The sequence below is a fragment of the Labeo rohita genome, chromosome 5 (assembly GCF_022985175.1).
Source record: "Labeo rohita strain BAU-BD-2019 chromosome 5, IGBB_LRoh.1.0, whole genome shotgun sequence".
Classification (NCBI taxonomy): Eukaryota; Metazoa; Chordata; class Actinopteri; order Cypriniformes; family Cyprinidae; genus Labeo; species Labeo rohita.
The window spans coordinates 27,733,177-27,750,859 of NC_066873.1; the positions used below are offsets into that span (position 1 = coordinate 27,733,177).

The 17,683-nt window shown below is 37.3% G+C and overlaps 1 protein-coding gene and 1 long non-coding RNA gene across 2 annotated transcripts in view; one reads left to right on the top strand and one right to left on the bottom strand.

Moving 5' to 3' along the window:
• atp2a3 (ATPase sarcoplasmic/endoplasmic reticulum Ca2+ transporting 3) overlaps positions 1-17,683 on the bottom strand; it is a 68,214-nt gene that overhangs the window by 38,531 nt on the left and 12,000 nt on the right. Inside the window, exons 2-5 of the mRNA XM_051109434.1 lie at positions 11,155-11,172; positions 10,847-10,929; positions 3,379-3,483; positions 1,352-1,490 (exon numbers count right to left, since the gene is read on the bottom strand). Coding sequence (XP_050965391.1) covers positions 1,352-1,490; positions 3,379-3,483; positions 10,847-10,929; positions 11,155-11,172 — 345 coding nt within the window. The remainder of the gene's footprint in view (positions 1-1,351; positions 1,491-3,378; positions 3,484-10,846; positions 10,930-11,154; positions 11,173-17,683) is intronic.
• Positions 11,180-16,567, top strand: LOC127165118 (uncharacterized). Its single transcript, XR_007827742.1, has 3 exons — positions 11,180-11,289; positions 14,295-14,395; positions 16,353-16,567. It is a non-coding gene; the product is annotated as an uncharacterized LOC127165118 (long non-coding RNA).

Consider the following 17,683-nt stretch of genomic DNA (forward strand, 5'->3'; position numbering starts at 1 on the left):
CCTGAACAAAGACGCTTGTTACCACCGTGCTAAGACAGGTAACGTTACCGACATTTCATCCCCATCTCTTTAATTCCACCTGTCTCTCTTTCTCTCCGCATCTTGCTGCATTTACCGCTCCCTCCTGCTCATCTGTCTTTCACGCTTTCGCACTGCTCTCCCTTCTCTACCTCCCTCACACATTCTGTATCTCTCCGTACACACGTTCCCCCCACATCTTTGACTCTCTCACTTCCACTCCCATTCACAACGATGCAGCCGCATCCATGTTTCTGAATGAATGCGGCTGCTCTCGAACATGAATCGGGAAATCTTATGGCGTAACACAGGGATTATTAGTCTGATCTTTCTTTTGTTTTCACCGTAATAGTGAAAAACAGATCCTCGCTGTCGTCTCCTTCCCCCTCGTCTCTTCTAGTCCACACTTGGCTGACGCAAATTGGAGATCATTAGCAAGCAGGGGTTTAAAGAAGCAAACGCTGATTACTTTGAAGCCCAGACTAGCACATTTATATGTGTGCGTGTGATGCACAGTTACGGTCAAGCTTTATCAGAATGACAACAGGTCTATTTTTATCTCATATACACTGGCAGGATCCCGAACAGAGAGTGGGCACGTTTGGATGTGTGAGGGAGGCACTGGCAAACCTGCAGTCACATGAAGGTGGAGAACGGTGGGACTGACTATATGGAAAACAAGCTACATGTTTCAAAAAGAGCTAAGAGAGAAAAAGAAAGAGCACTACAGTCACTTTTCAGCTTTCTACAATGAACAGAATACGCACACACATACTGATTTTTCCTGCATGTCTCTGCTTGGCACTCTCATACTCACAGGAAAGCCACTTACGTAAGACAGTCTGGGATATTCCTGCTCTGCTTTCAAGTTTTTGGCAAGGAGCCCACACACACACACACAGAGAAACCCTGAAGGGCTCCCGTTCAGGGCAGAGCTGCGGTGAAATGCACACAAACACACACTCTGGGCAGCCACACATAAGCCAATGGGAAGACTGAGGAAAACGACAGCCTGTGTTTGTGTGTTTTGGGTACAGCGAGAGGTGGTGATGACTGGAAGGAAAAAAAAAAAGCCCTGGGCCACCTCCACTGTGCATTATGTCAGACCACGTGGGTAAATGTTCAGAAGAAACCTCCAAATGTCCACAGGACTTAAGCTGGAGGCTGTGGAGTATCCTTATTGTTCCAGAAACATCATCTCTCTGTGGATTTGAGTTCCTCTCTTTACTAAGAGACTGAGAGCAGATGAGGTTTTATGAAATGGACAGAGAGAGAGAGCAGGAAAAATTACGAGAGGGAATGGGAAAGAGTAAAAAAACAGGGCCAAGCTTACCAGAAATCTCCACAATATCTCCAGGCACAATGTCTCGAGCTTTGATCCTCTGGACGGCCGTGCGGTTCATGCGGTAGACTTTGCCCATCTCTGGCTCGTATTCCTTCAGAGCCTCGATGGCGTTCTCTGCATTTCGCTCCTGAGACCATACATGCATTGCATTGATAACAGTTTATATTTCATTCTGTTTCATTTAGGGTATGCCATTGGTGTGATAAGGTTAAATCAACAGTAGCCTTTCTTTTGAAACCTGTTAGGTAATAAATAGTTATCTAGCTCTCAAGCTGCACATTTGAATGTTCGGTAACACTTTACAATAAGGTGTCATTTGTTAACATTAGTTAATGTATTAACTAACATGACAATACATTGATTACACTGTTTATTAATCTTTGTTGAAAAAGTTTACTTCTAGAACAAAAATGTACAGATAATTTACTCACCCCCTTGTCATCCAAGATGTTCATGTCTTTCTTTCTTCAGTCATAAAAATGTTGAAATAAAATGTTTTTTGAGGAAAACATTTTAGGATTTCTCTCCATATAGTGGACTTCGATGGTGCCTGTGAGTTTTAACTTCCAAAATGCAGTTTAAATGCAGCTTCAAACGGCTTTAAATCCCAGCCAAGGAAGAGGGGTCTTATCTAGCGAAACGATGGATTATTTTCTTTTAAAAAATAAAAATACAATTTATATACTTTTTAACCTCAAACACTCATCTTATCTAGCTCTGCATGAACTCTGTGTATTCTGGTTCATGACAGTTAGGGTAGGTCGAAAAACTCCCATCTCATTTTCTTCCCCAACTTCAAAATCGTCCTACATCTATGTTTTACCTTAGACTGGGATCGTTGCTTGACTGGGACCGTTTGAAGCTGCATTTAAACTGCATTTTGGAAGTTCAAACTCTGGGACACCACAGAAGTCCACTATATAGAGAAAAATCCTGAAATATTTTCCTCAAAAAACATAATTTCTAAACGACTGAAGAAAGAAAGACATGAACATCTTGGATGAAAAGAGGGTAAGTTTATAATTTGAAAAATTTTTGTTCTGGAAGTGAACTTTTCCTTTAATGTTAGTTAATATTAATAAAAATGCAGCCATTAATTGTTTGTTCATGTTAATTCACAGTGCATTAACTAAATGTTAACAAACACAACTTGTGATTTTAATAATTCATTAGTAAATGCTGAAATTAACATTAACTAAGATTAATAAATGCTGTAGAAGTAGTGTTCATTCTTAGTTCATGTCAACTAATGTAGTTAACTAATGTTAACCAGTGAACCTTATTGTAAATTGTTACAGAATGTTCTGATTTAAGCTTTAAAATAATATAAAGGCAAAAAAGGTAATCAAATAAACAATAACTTATCATATTAAAACGAATATTAGAATATAAAATAATCTGAATTAAAAATATAATTAATTATATTAAAATTAATATTATAAATCAAACATTTAAAATGAATTAAAATAAACTACCGGCCATCATATTGGCGTCAGCTACAGAATTATCATTGGTATCAGACAAAATTTTGACAGATGCATCATTAATATCAATAGTTCTAATAAGGTATAACATGCATAGCTTATTTGTGAACATACACATCTTTCCCTCTTTCCTCAGTTGCCCAGAATTCCGAAATGTCACTTCTAAATTCAGACAGAAGTCAAATATAGCATGCCAAGGATTATAGGATTGATAAGATTAGGATTAATTAGGTAAATCTCTTAGCACTGTCAATGCAGTCTGCTACTTTATCCAGATATTATGTAATAATTGTAAATTACATGTCACATCCTTATATACACAATAATAAACAAATCTGAACTCCTGATAATCATTTGTCATCTTTAGGAACAGAAGACTGTAGTTGTGGTAGAACGTAGTAGTAGTGTATCTAATGCTAAAGAGCAGAACATCAAGACGACATTCTGCCATTACTCCTTGAGAAGATAGATTTAATCATTAGTTGAAATTCTCTGTGGTCCTTCAGTTTCTCAACCCACACACACACCCACCTGCCAGACTCCAATGACTGCATTGGCCACCAGAATGAGCAGGATGACAATAGGCTCCACGAACGCTGTGGTCGACTCCTCCCCCTCCTCAAACAGTGCCAACACCTAATGAACAAACAAAACATAAATTACTCCTACTGTACCTCACATTCAAAGCTCAGTTCTGTTAAGGTTACACAAGTGAGAATTTAAGTATTCAAAAATTAAAATTAAATCAAATTACAGGCACGCTATATTTATACACAATTGACCGTTGTGTTCACTTACATAAGTTTGGGAGAAGAGAAACTAATTTGAACTTTTATTTAGCAAGAACACATCAAATTGATTGAAAGTGTCAGTAAAGACATTTATAATGTCACAAAAGATTTCTATTTCTGAATACTGGAGTAATGGCTTTTGAAAAAGTGTTTTGCCATCATAGGAAATATTCAAATAGAAAACGGTTATTTTAAATTGTACTACTATTTCACAACATTAGTGTTTTTACTGTATTTCTGATCAACCAAATGGAGCCTTGGAGAGCAGACTTCTTTCATAAACATAAAAAACATCATCTGTTGGCAGAGAAAACAAAGTATTAAAACTAATAAACAACTGAAAAAGTATTTTCTGTCGAACCCCAAGGACCCGACGGTACCACTGTTAAACAAACAGTACAATAAACATCAGGCTCTGTCTGTTATGAAACAAGATATTGCATTATTCCACACCCATTACAAATATTCCAGTGAAATCATGCCATCAGGTACATGCCCCGGGCAGATATGTGGGAGTTCGGGGTGGGAGGCCTTTTCAGGAAAACCCCAGTCACCTTAGAAGCTAAAACGCAGTATGCATGATATGGTAAATATAGAGTGTAAATCCAGCTGGAATGGAATGTGACAGCTTGATTTTTGCAGGTCGCAGAGAAGGCCTTGAAGTTCTTTACTTTCTGACAGCGTTTATCTGTTCAACTTCACATCAGAGATTGAAACTCTGGGAAAGTATGGCGTGAGCTGACCTGAAAGATTTGTTCAATGGCATTAGAAGGCAAAAAAGTTCTTTAAAAGGATAGTTAGAGGTAGCAAAATACTGACTTTTGGATGCCTTAATGGGGTCATAAGAATTAGATTTGCATTGATCTTTTGGCATACAAAAGGATTTTGTTCCATTAAAACATCTTACAAGTTTCATTGCTTAAAACATCCTCCTCGCTATAAACAAAGCATTTATTTAATCAAGCTCCAAAAACGGCTTGTTTAGATCTGAGGTGCAAGGTGACGTCACACGGGTAAAAACATTTGCATAAACACGGCCTCCAGAGCAAGGCATTGACGAATAGTCTTCTTCTCACCACAGGTCCCGCCTACTGTTATTCAGCCACTTAATGGCTCATCACTTGAAGATGCTGAACGTGAGTCGTGTCACGTCAAAAGCAAATATAAATTACAATCACTGCTGCTTTCTTGTCTACACTGGATACAGTATACAGATGCTTTGCTTTCTGACAGTCCATGCGCTTGAGTCTGTCGTCAATAGGACAAATGAAGTAAAAGAATGTACGCTTTGATGCGTTTGGTTTAAACAGCTCATTTGCATCTTTGTAGGAACAAGTGGATAGTCTATTTTTAATGGCATCCCGGATCATGTAAGAGGAATGTCTGGAGCGTTTTGTTTTGTAAACGAGACACAGTGTCATAAAGAGTTCACAAACAAACATTTATTGATGGATAAAGCTGTACTAGATATTACCAGAGCTTGGCACCCAGCAATAAGCACTGTTATTCAACAAAATTGACGTTAGATAGTGGGATAGTCTTACAGATCTGAAAGAGGGATGACGTTTTTGTGGGCAGTTCAAGTAGCAGTCTATGGAGTCATGAAATAAAAGAACAAAAAAAAAAAAGGTAATTTGATTTTATATTTCAAAATTCTGACTTAATTCTCGCAATTCCAAGATTATATCTGACAATTCTAATAAGGAAAAACAACTCGTCATTCTGTCTTTTCCCCTCGGCTCCCACACTTCTGGCTTTTTTCCCCATCAGAATGAACAAACTCACTAGCTGAGTTAAATCGGGTTATAAAGTCCGAATTCGGAGATATAAACTTGCATTTGCGAAAAAAAGCCAGAGCTGTGAGATAAAATAAATAAATGTTATGTAAAATGTAGGTTTAAATAATATTTCGTGCTGTAACTGTAGGGCTAATACAATACGTCCCCTATGAACAGCATATGAACAGCATATTATGTAGACCTATTGTTTAAATCAAATTTATGATTTAAAAGTAGAGTAGCCATAGCCGTTTTCATCCATAGTATGTCCGTTTAAACGTCAGTGTTTAGCTTCAAATGGGGTCTTTGACAACAGCATTCTATGAAAATTATTTGCATTCATTGAAATCAATAGGCACAAAAATATTTTTCCCCTCTTATTCCATGGATTTTACCTGTTTACCTTCACTTGTTACCCATGTTATTCTGCAACCACTATGCGCGTGCAGTTGCAAGTGACGTAACTGTGACGTCTACTCAAAATTGGTCTATAACGAGGGGGTGTTGATATCGTTTCCTAAGCAATGATGTTAGTGAATCACAACAGTGACCGATTCCTGAGAAGCCTTAAAGGACACGCCCCTTTTTTATTGAGGTCGTTTAAGACAGACGTTCAGAATGAGGGCTGAAAATAATCATTTTTCCACATATCTGTTTTGTTTGTTTGTGCAAAAAACATTATTAACATTGTAAGTAAACCTCAAGGAACATATTAAAATAAAAATCCATGTCAGGAAGTATATTTAAGAGTGGAAGAGTATGACGAAAAAACGATGAGTTGTATGGCCATGACTACACTAAGAATTTTTGGCACTTTGTGTGCTTTTTTAAGAACAGTTTTCCTGGTGTCCTCCACAGACCTCTTTGGTATTATGCATTCATACAGCGCTCTCTCTCCTTCCACCTAACTCTAAGCAACTTAGCCACAGATCAGTCATAGAGCAGTCTGTCTTTAACCTTTCATTACAAACTGATGTGTCCCACGCAGAGGCTTCTTTAAGTCGCTGAGTAACCGTGAAATAAGATGGGCAGGCGAATGAGGGGGGAGTGAATGCAGAGACCAAAAATAGTTGAAGAGGCAGAATGAGAAAGTGATGAAGAGCATAAAGCAGTCCATAAAACAAAACGGGTGGAAAGATGACAATTACTGAAATATTGAGGAAAGCCTCACAGATGAGTGGCTTAGAGTTTAGTTCAGAGAGCTCAGCTAAATCCTGTCAAGTCATGGCTCTGGGCGGCCTATTCACTCATAAATATCAGTAGAATGTAGATCCTCTCTGCATTCCCTCGAGTTTTCAGACTTCAAACAGAATACAAATGGACTGACTAGATCGGTTTCGCTTGCAAACAATGGCAAACAAACTGCTATTAGTTTGAACATTTTTCTAAGACTTCAAAGCATGTGCTTCACAGAAGAAAGTCAGTCATTCAGGTTCTGAAAGATACAGAGGGTGAGTATGATGACACAATTTTTATTTTTGGGTGAACTATCCCTTCAAGATACAACTGCAGTCTTTGGATTAATCGTGGACACAGTGTCCAAGATTAGAAAGTACAGTAAATATTACACCACAAACATAAATGAAAAGTTTCCATGCCATCCTAACTAAAAGTTACTCACAGTGACCAAAATATGACCTTAGGAAAGGCTTCTGATAATAAATTCTCATGTTTCCATTCCTGGAAATGTAAAAACTCCTCCAAACGCTTCAAAACTTCTCCACTGAGAAGCTTTTCTCAAATCATCAAATGGAAGACCCTCTCGGTGGGCATACTCTTTACCACTTAAATACAGGAAGTCTATCCATTGTTCAAGTGACCTTTTCTCTGATGACGTGCAGTGCTGTGCTGGAGTCTCAAGCATGAAAAATTCTTATTTTATATCGAGGTCTAATAGAAAATAGCTAAATGAGATTACACTGATGTACAGTCAGCCAGAGATCTTCTGAAGCGGTGACTGATAACGCGGAGAACGCCGTACACCAGTCAGAGACGGACAAGATCTACGCAAGACGGGTGTTAGAAAGAGCTGAAATGAAAAATGAAAGATGACAGAAAAGGAATGAAAAACTCATCAGGACAGAAGCAATACAGCTAGTTATCTGAAATGAGCTGAAATGAAAATGGGCAGCCATTTCGGGTGTCTTGGAACCAGCAGTTGCATGGCTGCAAATGTAGATCTGTTTGTTTCCATCCAATAGCTTTCATTCCCAGCACATGCTGTTCTAGAATGAGTCAGGCTATCATACCCTCATAACACAACACTTCAAAACACAAAATAAATAAATAAAAAACAAAACACTACATTTTTGTCTCTGTGGCTCCCCCGTCGCTTAGATACCGTCGGCTTTGTTCTCATAACATGCAAAAAAGTCAGGAAAGCTGAATGCTAAAGATTTTAATATATTCAAAAAGGCACACAAATGAGTTCCAAGACTGGGCTGATCTCCCCAGAGTATTTCCATTGCACCATAGCACTTGTCCTGCACACAAACACACACGCTCACAAGGCTTTCTGGGAGGTCTAAAGCAATATTTTTATCAGTTTCAAATGCTCCGCAGGATTCCAGTGGTCGGAAGACTGGTGCTCGCCTCATAGAATTTAACCACGGTTAAGACAATAAAAGTATGGATGAAAGACACAATGATGGATGACATGAGCAGAGCTCCAAAAGCTGATGCACTTGAAGAAGACACTGAACGCAGATGTCTGGAAACAAAAAGCATCTACAAAAAGACTGTAGCGGCTAATGTGTGTTATTGTTGAAAAAAACAAACAAAAAAATCTGTCTGTCTGGTCTGACCGTCCGTTCCACTGCGGGTGAGCAAGAGCGCATACGCGCTCATGTTATATTACTCTCACAGAACGGCGGGGGGCTGGAGTGGTTCGACCGTGGCCCCTGTTGCTACTTGAAGTCAGACGGAAAGTTCATAAAAAGGTAAATTCATAAAAGCCAATAAGAAAAACAGACTACGCTCAACAGTTTAACAAGTCAGAGTTTTGGAAAGTCTGGAGTCCTGCTCAACAAAACCACAGCAACTCAATCATTACATCACAGCATAAGGATAGTTTATCTACTCTAGTTTGACTTCAGTTTAGAGACAGAAAGGATGCAATGAAAGTGACAAAGATATAATGTTTAAAATGAACTTAAATGTAAAGTATATTAAAAGAGAAAACAGTTATTTAAAGTACTAATATTTCATTCAATATTACATAGGAAAGTAACGGTATTATGAATATCCTTGTACCGCGATAGCAAAACTCTCAATATTATTGTGGAAATATATAACAATAGGTCTTATAGGGCAAAAAGTGTAGTTTTAAAATAAATTTTAACTTCTTATTCTAACATAAAAGGTCTTTAAAGTTGTGTTATGGGCCATTATGATTTGGCACGGTATCTGTCAACCGAACTAAAACCTTAACCGCAATATGGCTTAATCCCTTTATCAAGTCTAGTCAAGTTTTCGCTGCGCGTTTCAAAACGAAGCACTTACTGCATTCAGGCGATCAGCTCGTGATCCGGCGTTTTCCACGCTTTAGAATGGCTCAGTTCACAGTGAATGCAGTGAACTCGTCTATTGCATGTACTGTGAGTTTAGCGCACGTTTGGGAACACAATGGCCACCAGTTATGCTTTATTTTTGCGGCAGATGATTACAGCCTTTCACCAGATTTGTAGTGGGACCGTTTTAGATTTGTTTTGTAAGCCTGTTTTCACTGAAGCTGGAGTTTTCTATCAAAGCCTCAATTAAAAAAGCTCAAAAGTGCAGTATGGATTGCTGACAGCTAGAGGTTTAAACCAGTAATGTTACTGCAATCCAGATTCAAAATATCTTTTTCAAGTGTAGAAATTAGGAAATAAGCACTGTAATTTCCCTACTGTAGTGTAAAACAAAAATAATATAAATACTATGAAATATTCATTTTCATTTATTTTACAGTGCAACTGTTTTACAATATATGGCTATTATTATTATATTCTAATTTGTCTTACTTCCTAAAACACTAGTGTGAATGTAATTTAGACAGCATACTATACCACTTATAAAAAAAAAAAAAAAAAAAAAAAAGGATTGGAGTTCCCTTTAAAGTTCAGGTACAAGTCAATTCAATGACTTTTTTGTGACTTTCTTAGTTAAAAACATGGGTTAAAGCTCTTAATTTTGAACTCTCAAAGTGCATTAGATAGAATAATTTAACTTTAAAATGTTCATTTGTCTTTTTTTTTTTAAATATCGCAATAATATCATATTGTGGACTTCATATTGTGATATTATCGTATCGTGAGATTTTGATATCGTTACATCCCTAATATTACACTTTTCACTGTATTTTTGATCAAATAAATTTAGCCTTGGTGAGCTTTCAAAAGCATAAAAAAAAAATATTACCAACTTCAAACTTTTGAAAGGTAGTGGATATACATATCATTATTATAGATATATTATTCTAAATATTAGCTGTGGTTGTTTAACTAGCATGAATTTGCAGAAACAACTTCTCAGAGAAAATATCAGCCAACAGCCTAAAAGGGTGGGACGGGTGTTAGGCTTTCGACACTATAAACCTGAGATGATTTGTGTCTCTAAATTCATCCTGCTCCATGATCACTGCATTTTTAGGACGGCACGTCAATTTAAACATAACTTTACTTTTACTTATTTACTTAACTTCAACAACATCATGATTGTTCTGTTCCCTTTGATGTGCTTTATGAGTGTGTCTTACTGTATGCCCCATATCAAATGTTTGGTAAACCACAGCCTAAATGATTCTATTTGTACAGTGCTTCCTTAACTGAGTAGCTGATAATAAAAGAATGTAGTTTTACACATATGTAATTCAAAGACTTATACCTGACGTAACACTTACGTAACATCTTGCAAGTGATAAACATGCAGCGCTGAAGATGTTTAATGCTTTCTTTCCAAGGCCTAACTGAAAAGACTGCTGATCGCACATCTAGTTTCTTTGGAGTTCTCTGACATAGTTTATGGACCAATGAGCTTTGACTTGAAGTCACTTCATTCATTTACCTGTGTTCTCTACTGTGAACACAAGACACCCAGGTAAATGACCTTAAACCACACAAATAAGTCCTGGTGAAGGTTTTACATATATCATTTGACTACAAAGACAGATTTTAAAAATGAAAAGGGGAGATTAAAAAAAATCCCTCTCTTCTGTGCTGATTATTGACAATCATTCAGTGAAATCTGAGGTTTTACACACCAGAATGCAAACTAGATGTGAAAGATGGTGATGGCAATTTATTCTGTCTTGTGTTCTGCATTACCTCACCTACTGAATGAACTGTAACTGCTATAAAACTTATGGTGGGGTCTGGCTGTCATACTATTCATTGTGCTGGGAAAAAAACACAATTTCTGAACCACAACTAAACTAGATAAAAAGTCACTTACGAAAGACACGCAGGCTGCCAGCAGCAGAATCCTCACCAGGAGGTCCTCAAACTGCTCCACCACCAACTCCCACAGAGATTTACCTGTGAGAAAGACGGATAATGAGAACGGCAAACAGAAAATATGCAATGACAAGTGGGTCTTAGGTTAAGTTTGGGAAACCACACAGCTATAGAACAGTGTTTGTGCATGTGTGCATAGTCTTAAAGTTTACCTCTCTCTAGTAAAACAGAATGACTGAGCCCGTGCTAACGGTGCAACCCATAAAGAGAGAGCAGTAACAACATGATGGAAAGATCAATATTTACCTTCTTCGGCTGGGAGCTCTGTCAGTCAAAACACGGCGAGGCAATCCGTTGTGGAATGAGAGGCAGGGTACGAGGGAGAGGGAGAGAGAGAAAGAGAGGACAAAACAGAGGGTATTCTGTTAGAAAGACCATACGGTAAAAAAACGTTGTTTAAACAGTTTCTTTTACATCACACTGCAATGCCTGTGATGGTGTGAGTTGGCTTCATTTTCTGCCTGAACGTTAAATACACAGCGACATGCGGCGCAATGCTAAACCAGAAGATTACAGATTAGCATAGGCAATTATTGATTTAGGATTAATGGACTTTTTCCCTCTGCAGAATAGACATGAGTTTTTTTTTTTGCAGTATCTGAGCCATTCTCTGCAAAGAATCCTACGTTCTAAAAACAAACTGCCATACCTTTGCCAGCATTTAACACTCACTTAAAGTTAATCTTTAAAAACACAAAAAGATTAATTGTAAAAAAGGGGTGGGTCTAGCTTTATATCTCAAAATATATCATTTTTCAATACTGCAACACAGTTGAATCATCAATACAATTGCACACATCAACTTGTGTGTTAAATTCTTTTTTGTGCCAAAATACAATAGAATTTTAATATCAGCAGTTGGGGTCGACAGATGTGTTTTTCAGAGCTGATGCCGATATTGATTATTACAGATCAACTAGACCAATAACCGATATTTTGAACCGATATATATGTCAGAGAAATTGGTTTTGAAACCAATACTGATAACCATAAAAATGCTTAATATCGGCACAGATAATCGGCCATGCAAATTAAGAATAGCAAGGGCTCTGACAAAAACGTTTAAATTACTCTAACGACAAATCAGTTTTGAAAGTGACCGATACCAGTAACCATAAAAATGCCTAATATTAGCACCAATAATCTGCCAGGTAAGATATGAATAACAAGGGCTCTCACAATAATTAAAAAAAAAAAATTTACAGACAAATTGATTTTTAAAGTGACCGATACTGATAACCATAAAAATGCTTAATATCGGCACAGATATTTGGCCAGGCAAATTAAGAATAGCAAGGGCTCTGACAAAAACGTTTAAATTATTTTAATGGCAAATCGGTTTTGAAAGTGACTGATACCAATAACCATAAAAATGCTTAATATTGGCACCAATGATCGGCCAGGCAAATTAAGAATAACAATAGCTCTGACAAAAACGTCAAATATTTTAATCGGCAAATCAGTTTTAAAAGTGACCGATAACGATATCCATAAAAATGCTTAATATCAGCACCAATAATTGGCGAGACAAATTAAGAATAACAAGGACTCTGGCAAAAAGTTTTAAGTTATTTTATCAGCAAATTAGTTTTGAAAGTGGCCGATATCGATAACCATAAAATTGCTTAATATTGGCACCAATAATCGGCCAGGCTAATAATTGGTCGACCTGTAATCAGCTATTGCCTGATAAAATTGTCAGCTTTCAGGTATGGGCCAGAATTGTAATAGAATTTAACTGAAAATTGAGTGTTTACTGTTGCCCTTTTGCATTGTTGATGTACTATTTCCTAGTACTGTACAGCCACTTTGTCACAATTCAGTATTGTTAAAAGCGGTATATAAATAAAGATGACTTGACCTGACTATCAGTGCATCCTCACTTATAACAAAATAATTCATTTACAAAATATTTATTTAAAAAAAAAAAACAGATCCAAAATAGAGTGATGTAATAAAATCCATAGCAAGCACATTCACAAATGGTTTGCTAAATGTAAACCACAACCATTGCACACACAGAATATCATCTGGGGTGGAAAAATGTACAGATGGACCACCAACTGTGATGCCGTTTGTTTAGTGAATGTCCTTCCTTTTTCGAAGAGGGAGAATTTCATGATGAAACAAACATTTCTGGCATTTTACAGAAGTCATACGACATAAGATGCGCTCAGTGGCCTACACACTGCTGTTTAGTCAGTTCTAGAAGGTTCTCGAGTCAGAGCGTGTGGGAGCCGAAGAGCATGTGGCGAGTGGGAGGGGGCGGAGCTTCACGGACCTCTCTCTCTCACACACGCATCATAATTACAACACAGATGCCCTCTTTGTTGAGGCTCTACTCTGAAATCTTGAGGATTCACAGTCGTTTAGCATGCGTGTCTGTCTGCGTGGGGAAAGAGTGGCCTCATTAATAATCAGTTCACACTGATGCTGCTATAGGTGCAATTACGACACTCTATTAGAGCGTCTGACTATGAAGTGCTTTCATTAACTGATTTCGCTTGACAAAAGGCACACCAACGTGTACAAGTACAACATGTTTGTTTCTGGGAGACTGTTCATGAATGGACCTACAGTAAGCATAATGGAAAATCCTTGGAAATGACCCAAAAGATAGCGAGAGAAAATACAGGGTGTTCCTGAATTCCAACGTTCATGTGTTTGTGTACTTAGGTCAAGTTTAGCCTTGTGTTGTGTGGACACTATCAGGAGTTTCCCTGCCATTCTGCTCAGAGTGAAAGCCTGCATCCACATCAGTTCTGATAACCAAGAAAAACTTGATAGCACTTGCCTTTTTCTCTGAATTTTTGAGAGAGGGACTTCCCTGCCTCCTTAAGATGAATATCTGACTCCTTTCATCTCTCATTCTTGATTAACACAATTTTTGCCTCACAATCATACATTCAGGAAAAAGCTGGGAACAGGTAATGCAAATCATGACGTTTTCACTGTTCACAACTGCAGATGGGAACAGGCTGAATGCACATGCAGTGGAAACAAAAATGAAATTGGCTCGTGGCAAAAGACCTGCAGCAGTGAAATTACACAGCGGTAAAGCATCAAGATTCCCATTTCCCTTTCAAAAAAGGCGGCACACATCCAAACAGTCTTAAGACACACATTTGGCCCATCAGTGACTGAATTTCCCGCAACACTTGGAAAAAAAATGTACGGGGGAAAAACACAAGCAATCGTGACCGGATGCTTACTTAATAATGTTCAGTCTTGTACTGCTTTTTAACGTTTTTCGTAATTAAACAAGCATGAATGGAGTGAATGAGACGGCTCAGATGTAGAAGTGAATGAGAAGGAGGGAGAAAGGCATGAAAGAGTGTGTTCTGCTTTGAAGAACAGAGCAGATTCTTCTCTTCATCTTTCCTCAGGCTATGAGATCTGTCTGTACTAGAGAGCCTGAGAATCTGAAGTCGAGAGCTCCGTCTATGTGATATAAGTGCAGTGATGTACTTCAAATGCTCCGATAACGGTGAGTCATTCTTTTCTCTTTAGGGGCCCTGTGCATACATTACAAGAAGCAAGAATATCCCATTCAGTTTTCCTTGCTCCTCTGAATTAACAGCACTGCCTGAATTTTCTCAATACTTTGAATTCTAGATAAAAATTTTGTACTTTAAAACCACACTTTTCATAATATGTGACCCTGGACCACAAAATACAACTATTTGAAAATCTGGGATCCTAGGGTGCAAAAAAAAAAAAAAAAAAAAAAAAAATTAAGTTCTTGGAAATGCTTATTACTAATCAAAATGTACGTTTTGATACATTTACAGTAGGAAATATACAAAATATCTTCATGGAACATGCATGACCTTTAGTTAATATTCAAATGATTTTGGCATAAAAGAAAAATCGATAATTTTGATCCATACAATGTATTATTGGCTATTGCTACAAATATACCCATGTGACTTATGACAGGTTTTGTGGTCCAGGGTCACATATTCTAGTAAAAAAAAAGTTTAAAATATATCAGAATGTTCTGGTTTAGAATTTTGAATTGCATTTTTATTCCATTTAGAATTTTGTATTACAGCTCAGAAATGTTTATTGAATGTTTATTTATGGCTATTGAAATTATTTCGTATTTTTGGATTTTCTGATTCTGCGATTTTCAGAATTGTAGTTCAGAATCAACTACACTACTGTTCCAGAGTTATGGGCTAGAAAGTTTTTTTTTTTTTTTTTTTCTTTTGTCACTTATGCTAACCAAGGCTGCAGTTATTTGATACAAATACAGTAAAAACAGTAATATAGTGAAATATTATTGCTGTTTTCTATTTTAAAATGTCATTTATCCCTGTGAATTTTTAAAAGTCATTATTCCATTATTCCTTTACTGACCCCAAACTTTTAAACAGCAGTGTATTTCAGAATTATATAGTTCAAAATGATTAATTATCTAGTTCACAATTAAATATTTAAGAATGTTCCAGCTCATTCAAAATGTTAATATAAACAGCAACCACCTAAAAACAATATCAAACAAATATCTGCTGTAAATTCAGCATGACCATGACCTCAATAATTCAGTGACCATTCAATAAACCAACGAGAAACACCCTCTTATATTGAACAGAATTTAAATTCTGCATCTGCATTAAGACACCTGGTCAGCTTCGAACAGTGCAAACACTTTCCTAATTCATCTTGAGGCACCTTTCACTTTACAGCATCAAAACACTGCAGGACTGTTTTTTGTTTCCTGAACCCAATGGCACATTCTGCAGCTCATGATAATCATCGCGGGTTCAGCTCTAATGCAACATGATATTATGTAAGAGGAATATGAACTCATCTGAAGTCTGTTATGGAAAGAAATCACCTCACAGAGCAGCAGCATGTTCCTCCAGTGCTGTGGAAAAAGTGGGTGGCAGGACAGGGGGAGTAATGGCCCTGAGTTTCCCTCTCTTTCCAGTCATGTATGTGCGTGTGTGCGCTTACCAGGGCACGCCACCCTCCCGTCGCTTTAACTTTGCTAGTTCTTGGTTTGGGTTTCTGCTGATCTAGGTGCATTTTGCCTTCCACACATTGAGTAAACAGCTAATCTGATATCAAACCAAAGAACATGAGTGATTTCTTAGTGAGAAACAAACACTCTGTAGGCATTTCTGGGCTCGACCGCCGGCCTGAACATAAACACAACCTTGGTGGGAGGAAGGAGGGTGGGAAAGACAGAAAAAGAGAGGAGGGATGGAAGGGGTTCCCTGTTAGGCTGTGCCAAGGATTCCCTCAGAGTCATCTGGGCTGTGTCTGCTTGTCTGGCCTAGGCACATTCCTACATCATGATTTCACCCTGCCCTCATGCATAACAAACACACACAAGCTTGCTTTTGTTGTTCCCCTTTAAATTCATCTTGTTCTACTTTTCCACCCTCTTTTTCAACTATCTTTCTCTCCCTCTCTTTCACTCTACAACCACACAGTAAATGAAAACAAGTGGCAGTCTGTTTACACACCAGTCAGTGGGAGAGGGGAAACACTTCCTGGAAACAGTTGCCAACAACACACAGAGTCTGTAACGTCTGTACCCGGGGAGGTAGGAGGACAAGCGAGAGCACACAGCAGGATGCAGTGAAAATGTGGCCCAGCTGAGCTCACAGCTAACCTGAACTAACTCTGACTCTGTTTACTTCCTAAATGAAATGAGCCCAGTCTTACAACTGCATATGATTCCTAAGTGCCACGTGATGCTTTTTTAAAAATAAACATTAAAAAAATCATCTGGTCTTTTGGCAAAAACTTTTTCCATCTCTAAAACAACTGTTATTATTTCTTACCCCACAGTGGGCGGGGAAAAATAATACTGACCAATAATATCACAACGTAGTATTTAATTCCCACAGATTTAAAATGCATTTAAATGAAAGTAGCAACATATCCTTCCTTCTGTATTGTAAAAGCTTATCAAAAAATAAAAAAAAACGTAGGGCAGGGATTTTGAGATTGGGCTCTGCACTCAAAAACAGGCAGACGAATGAATAAAGCTATGATACTTTAAACATTATAAGGTCAAAACACATAAATAAACAAGTATGTATGAATTGTTCACAATAGATCAATAAGAAAACTGAAACAACAGTTTCAAGTTGTTTTCAAACTATTTTCAAACAATTTCGAGTTTATATCATCATACAAACTCGCAATTGTGAGTTATAAAGCCAGAATTGCGAGAGATAAACTTATCTTATTAAACTTATAAAAATTATCTCTCGCAATTGAGTCTGTAGCACGCAATTCTAAGGAAAAAAGTCAGAATTGTAAGATAAAAAATATAAACTGAAATATAAAAGTTTATATTGCTCTATTTGTTTATATCTCGCAATTCTAACTTTATAACTCACAATTGCGAGTTTATATCGTGCATTTCTAAAAAAAAAAAGTCCGATTTGTGAGTTTATATCTTTCAATTCTGATTTTATGACTTGCAATTGTGAGGAAAAAAAAAGTAACAATTATGAGACAAACTCGCAATTCTGAGAAGTAAAGTTGCAGTTCTGAGAAATATAGTCAGAATTGTGAGATATGAACTCAATTCTGACTTCTTTTCCTCAAAATTACAAGTTTATGTTCACGCAATATAAACTTGCGAATTGCAGGTTTATATTTTTATCTCACAATTCTGACTTTTTCACAATTGGGAGTGTACATCTCACAATTCTGACTTTTTTTATCAGAATTGTGTGATACAAACTAGAAAGAAATTGCGAGTCAGGAAAAAAAGTCATAACTGTCAAAAAGTCACAATTGTGAGACA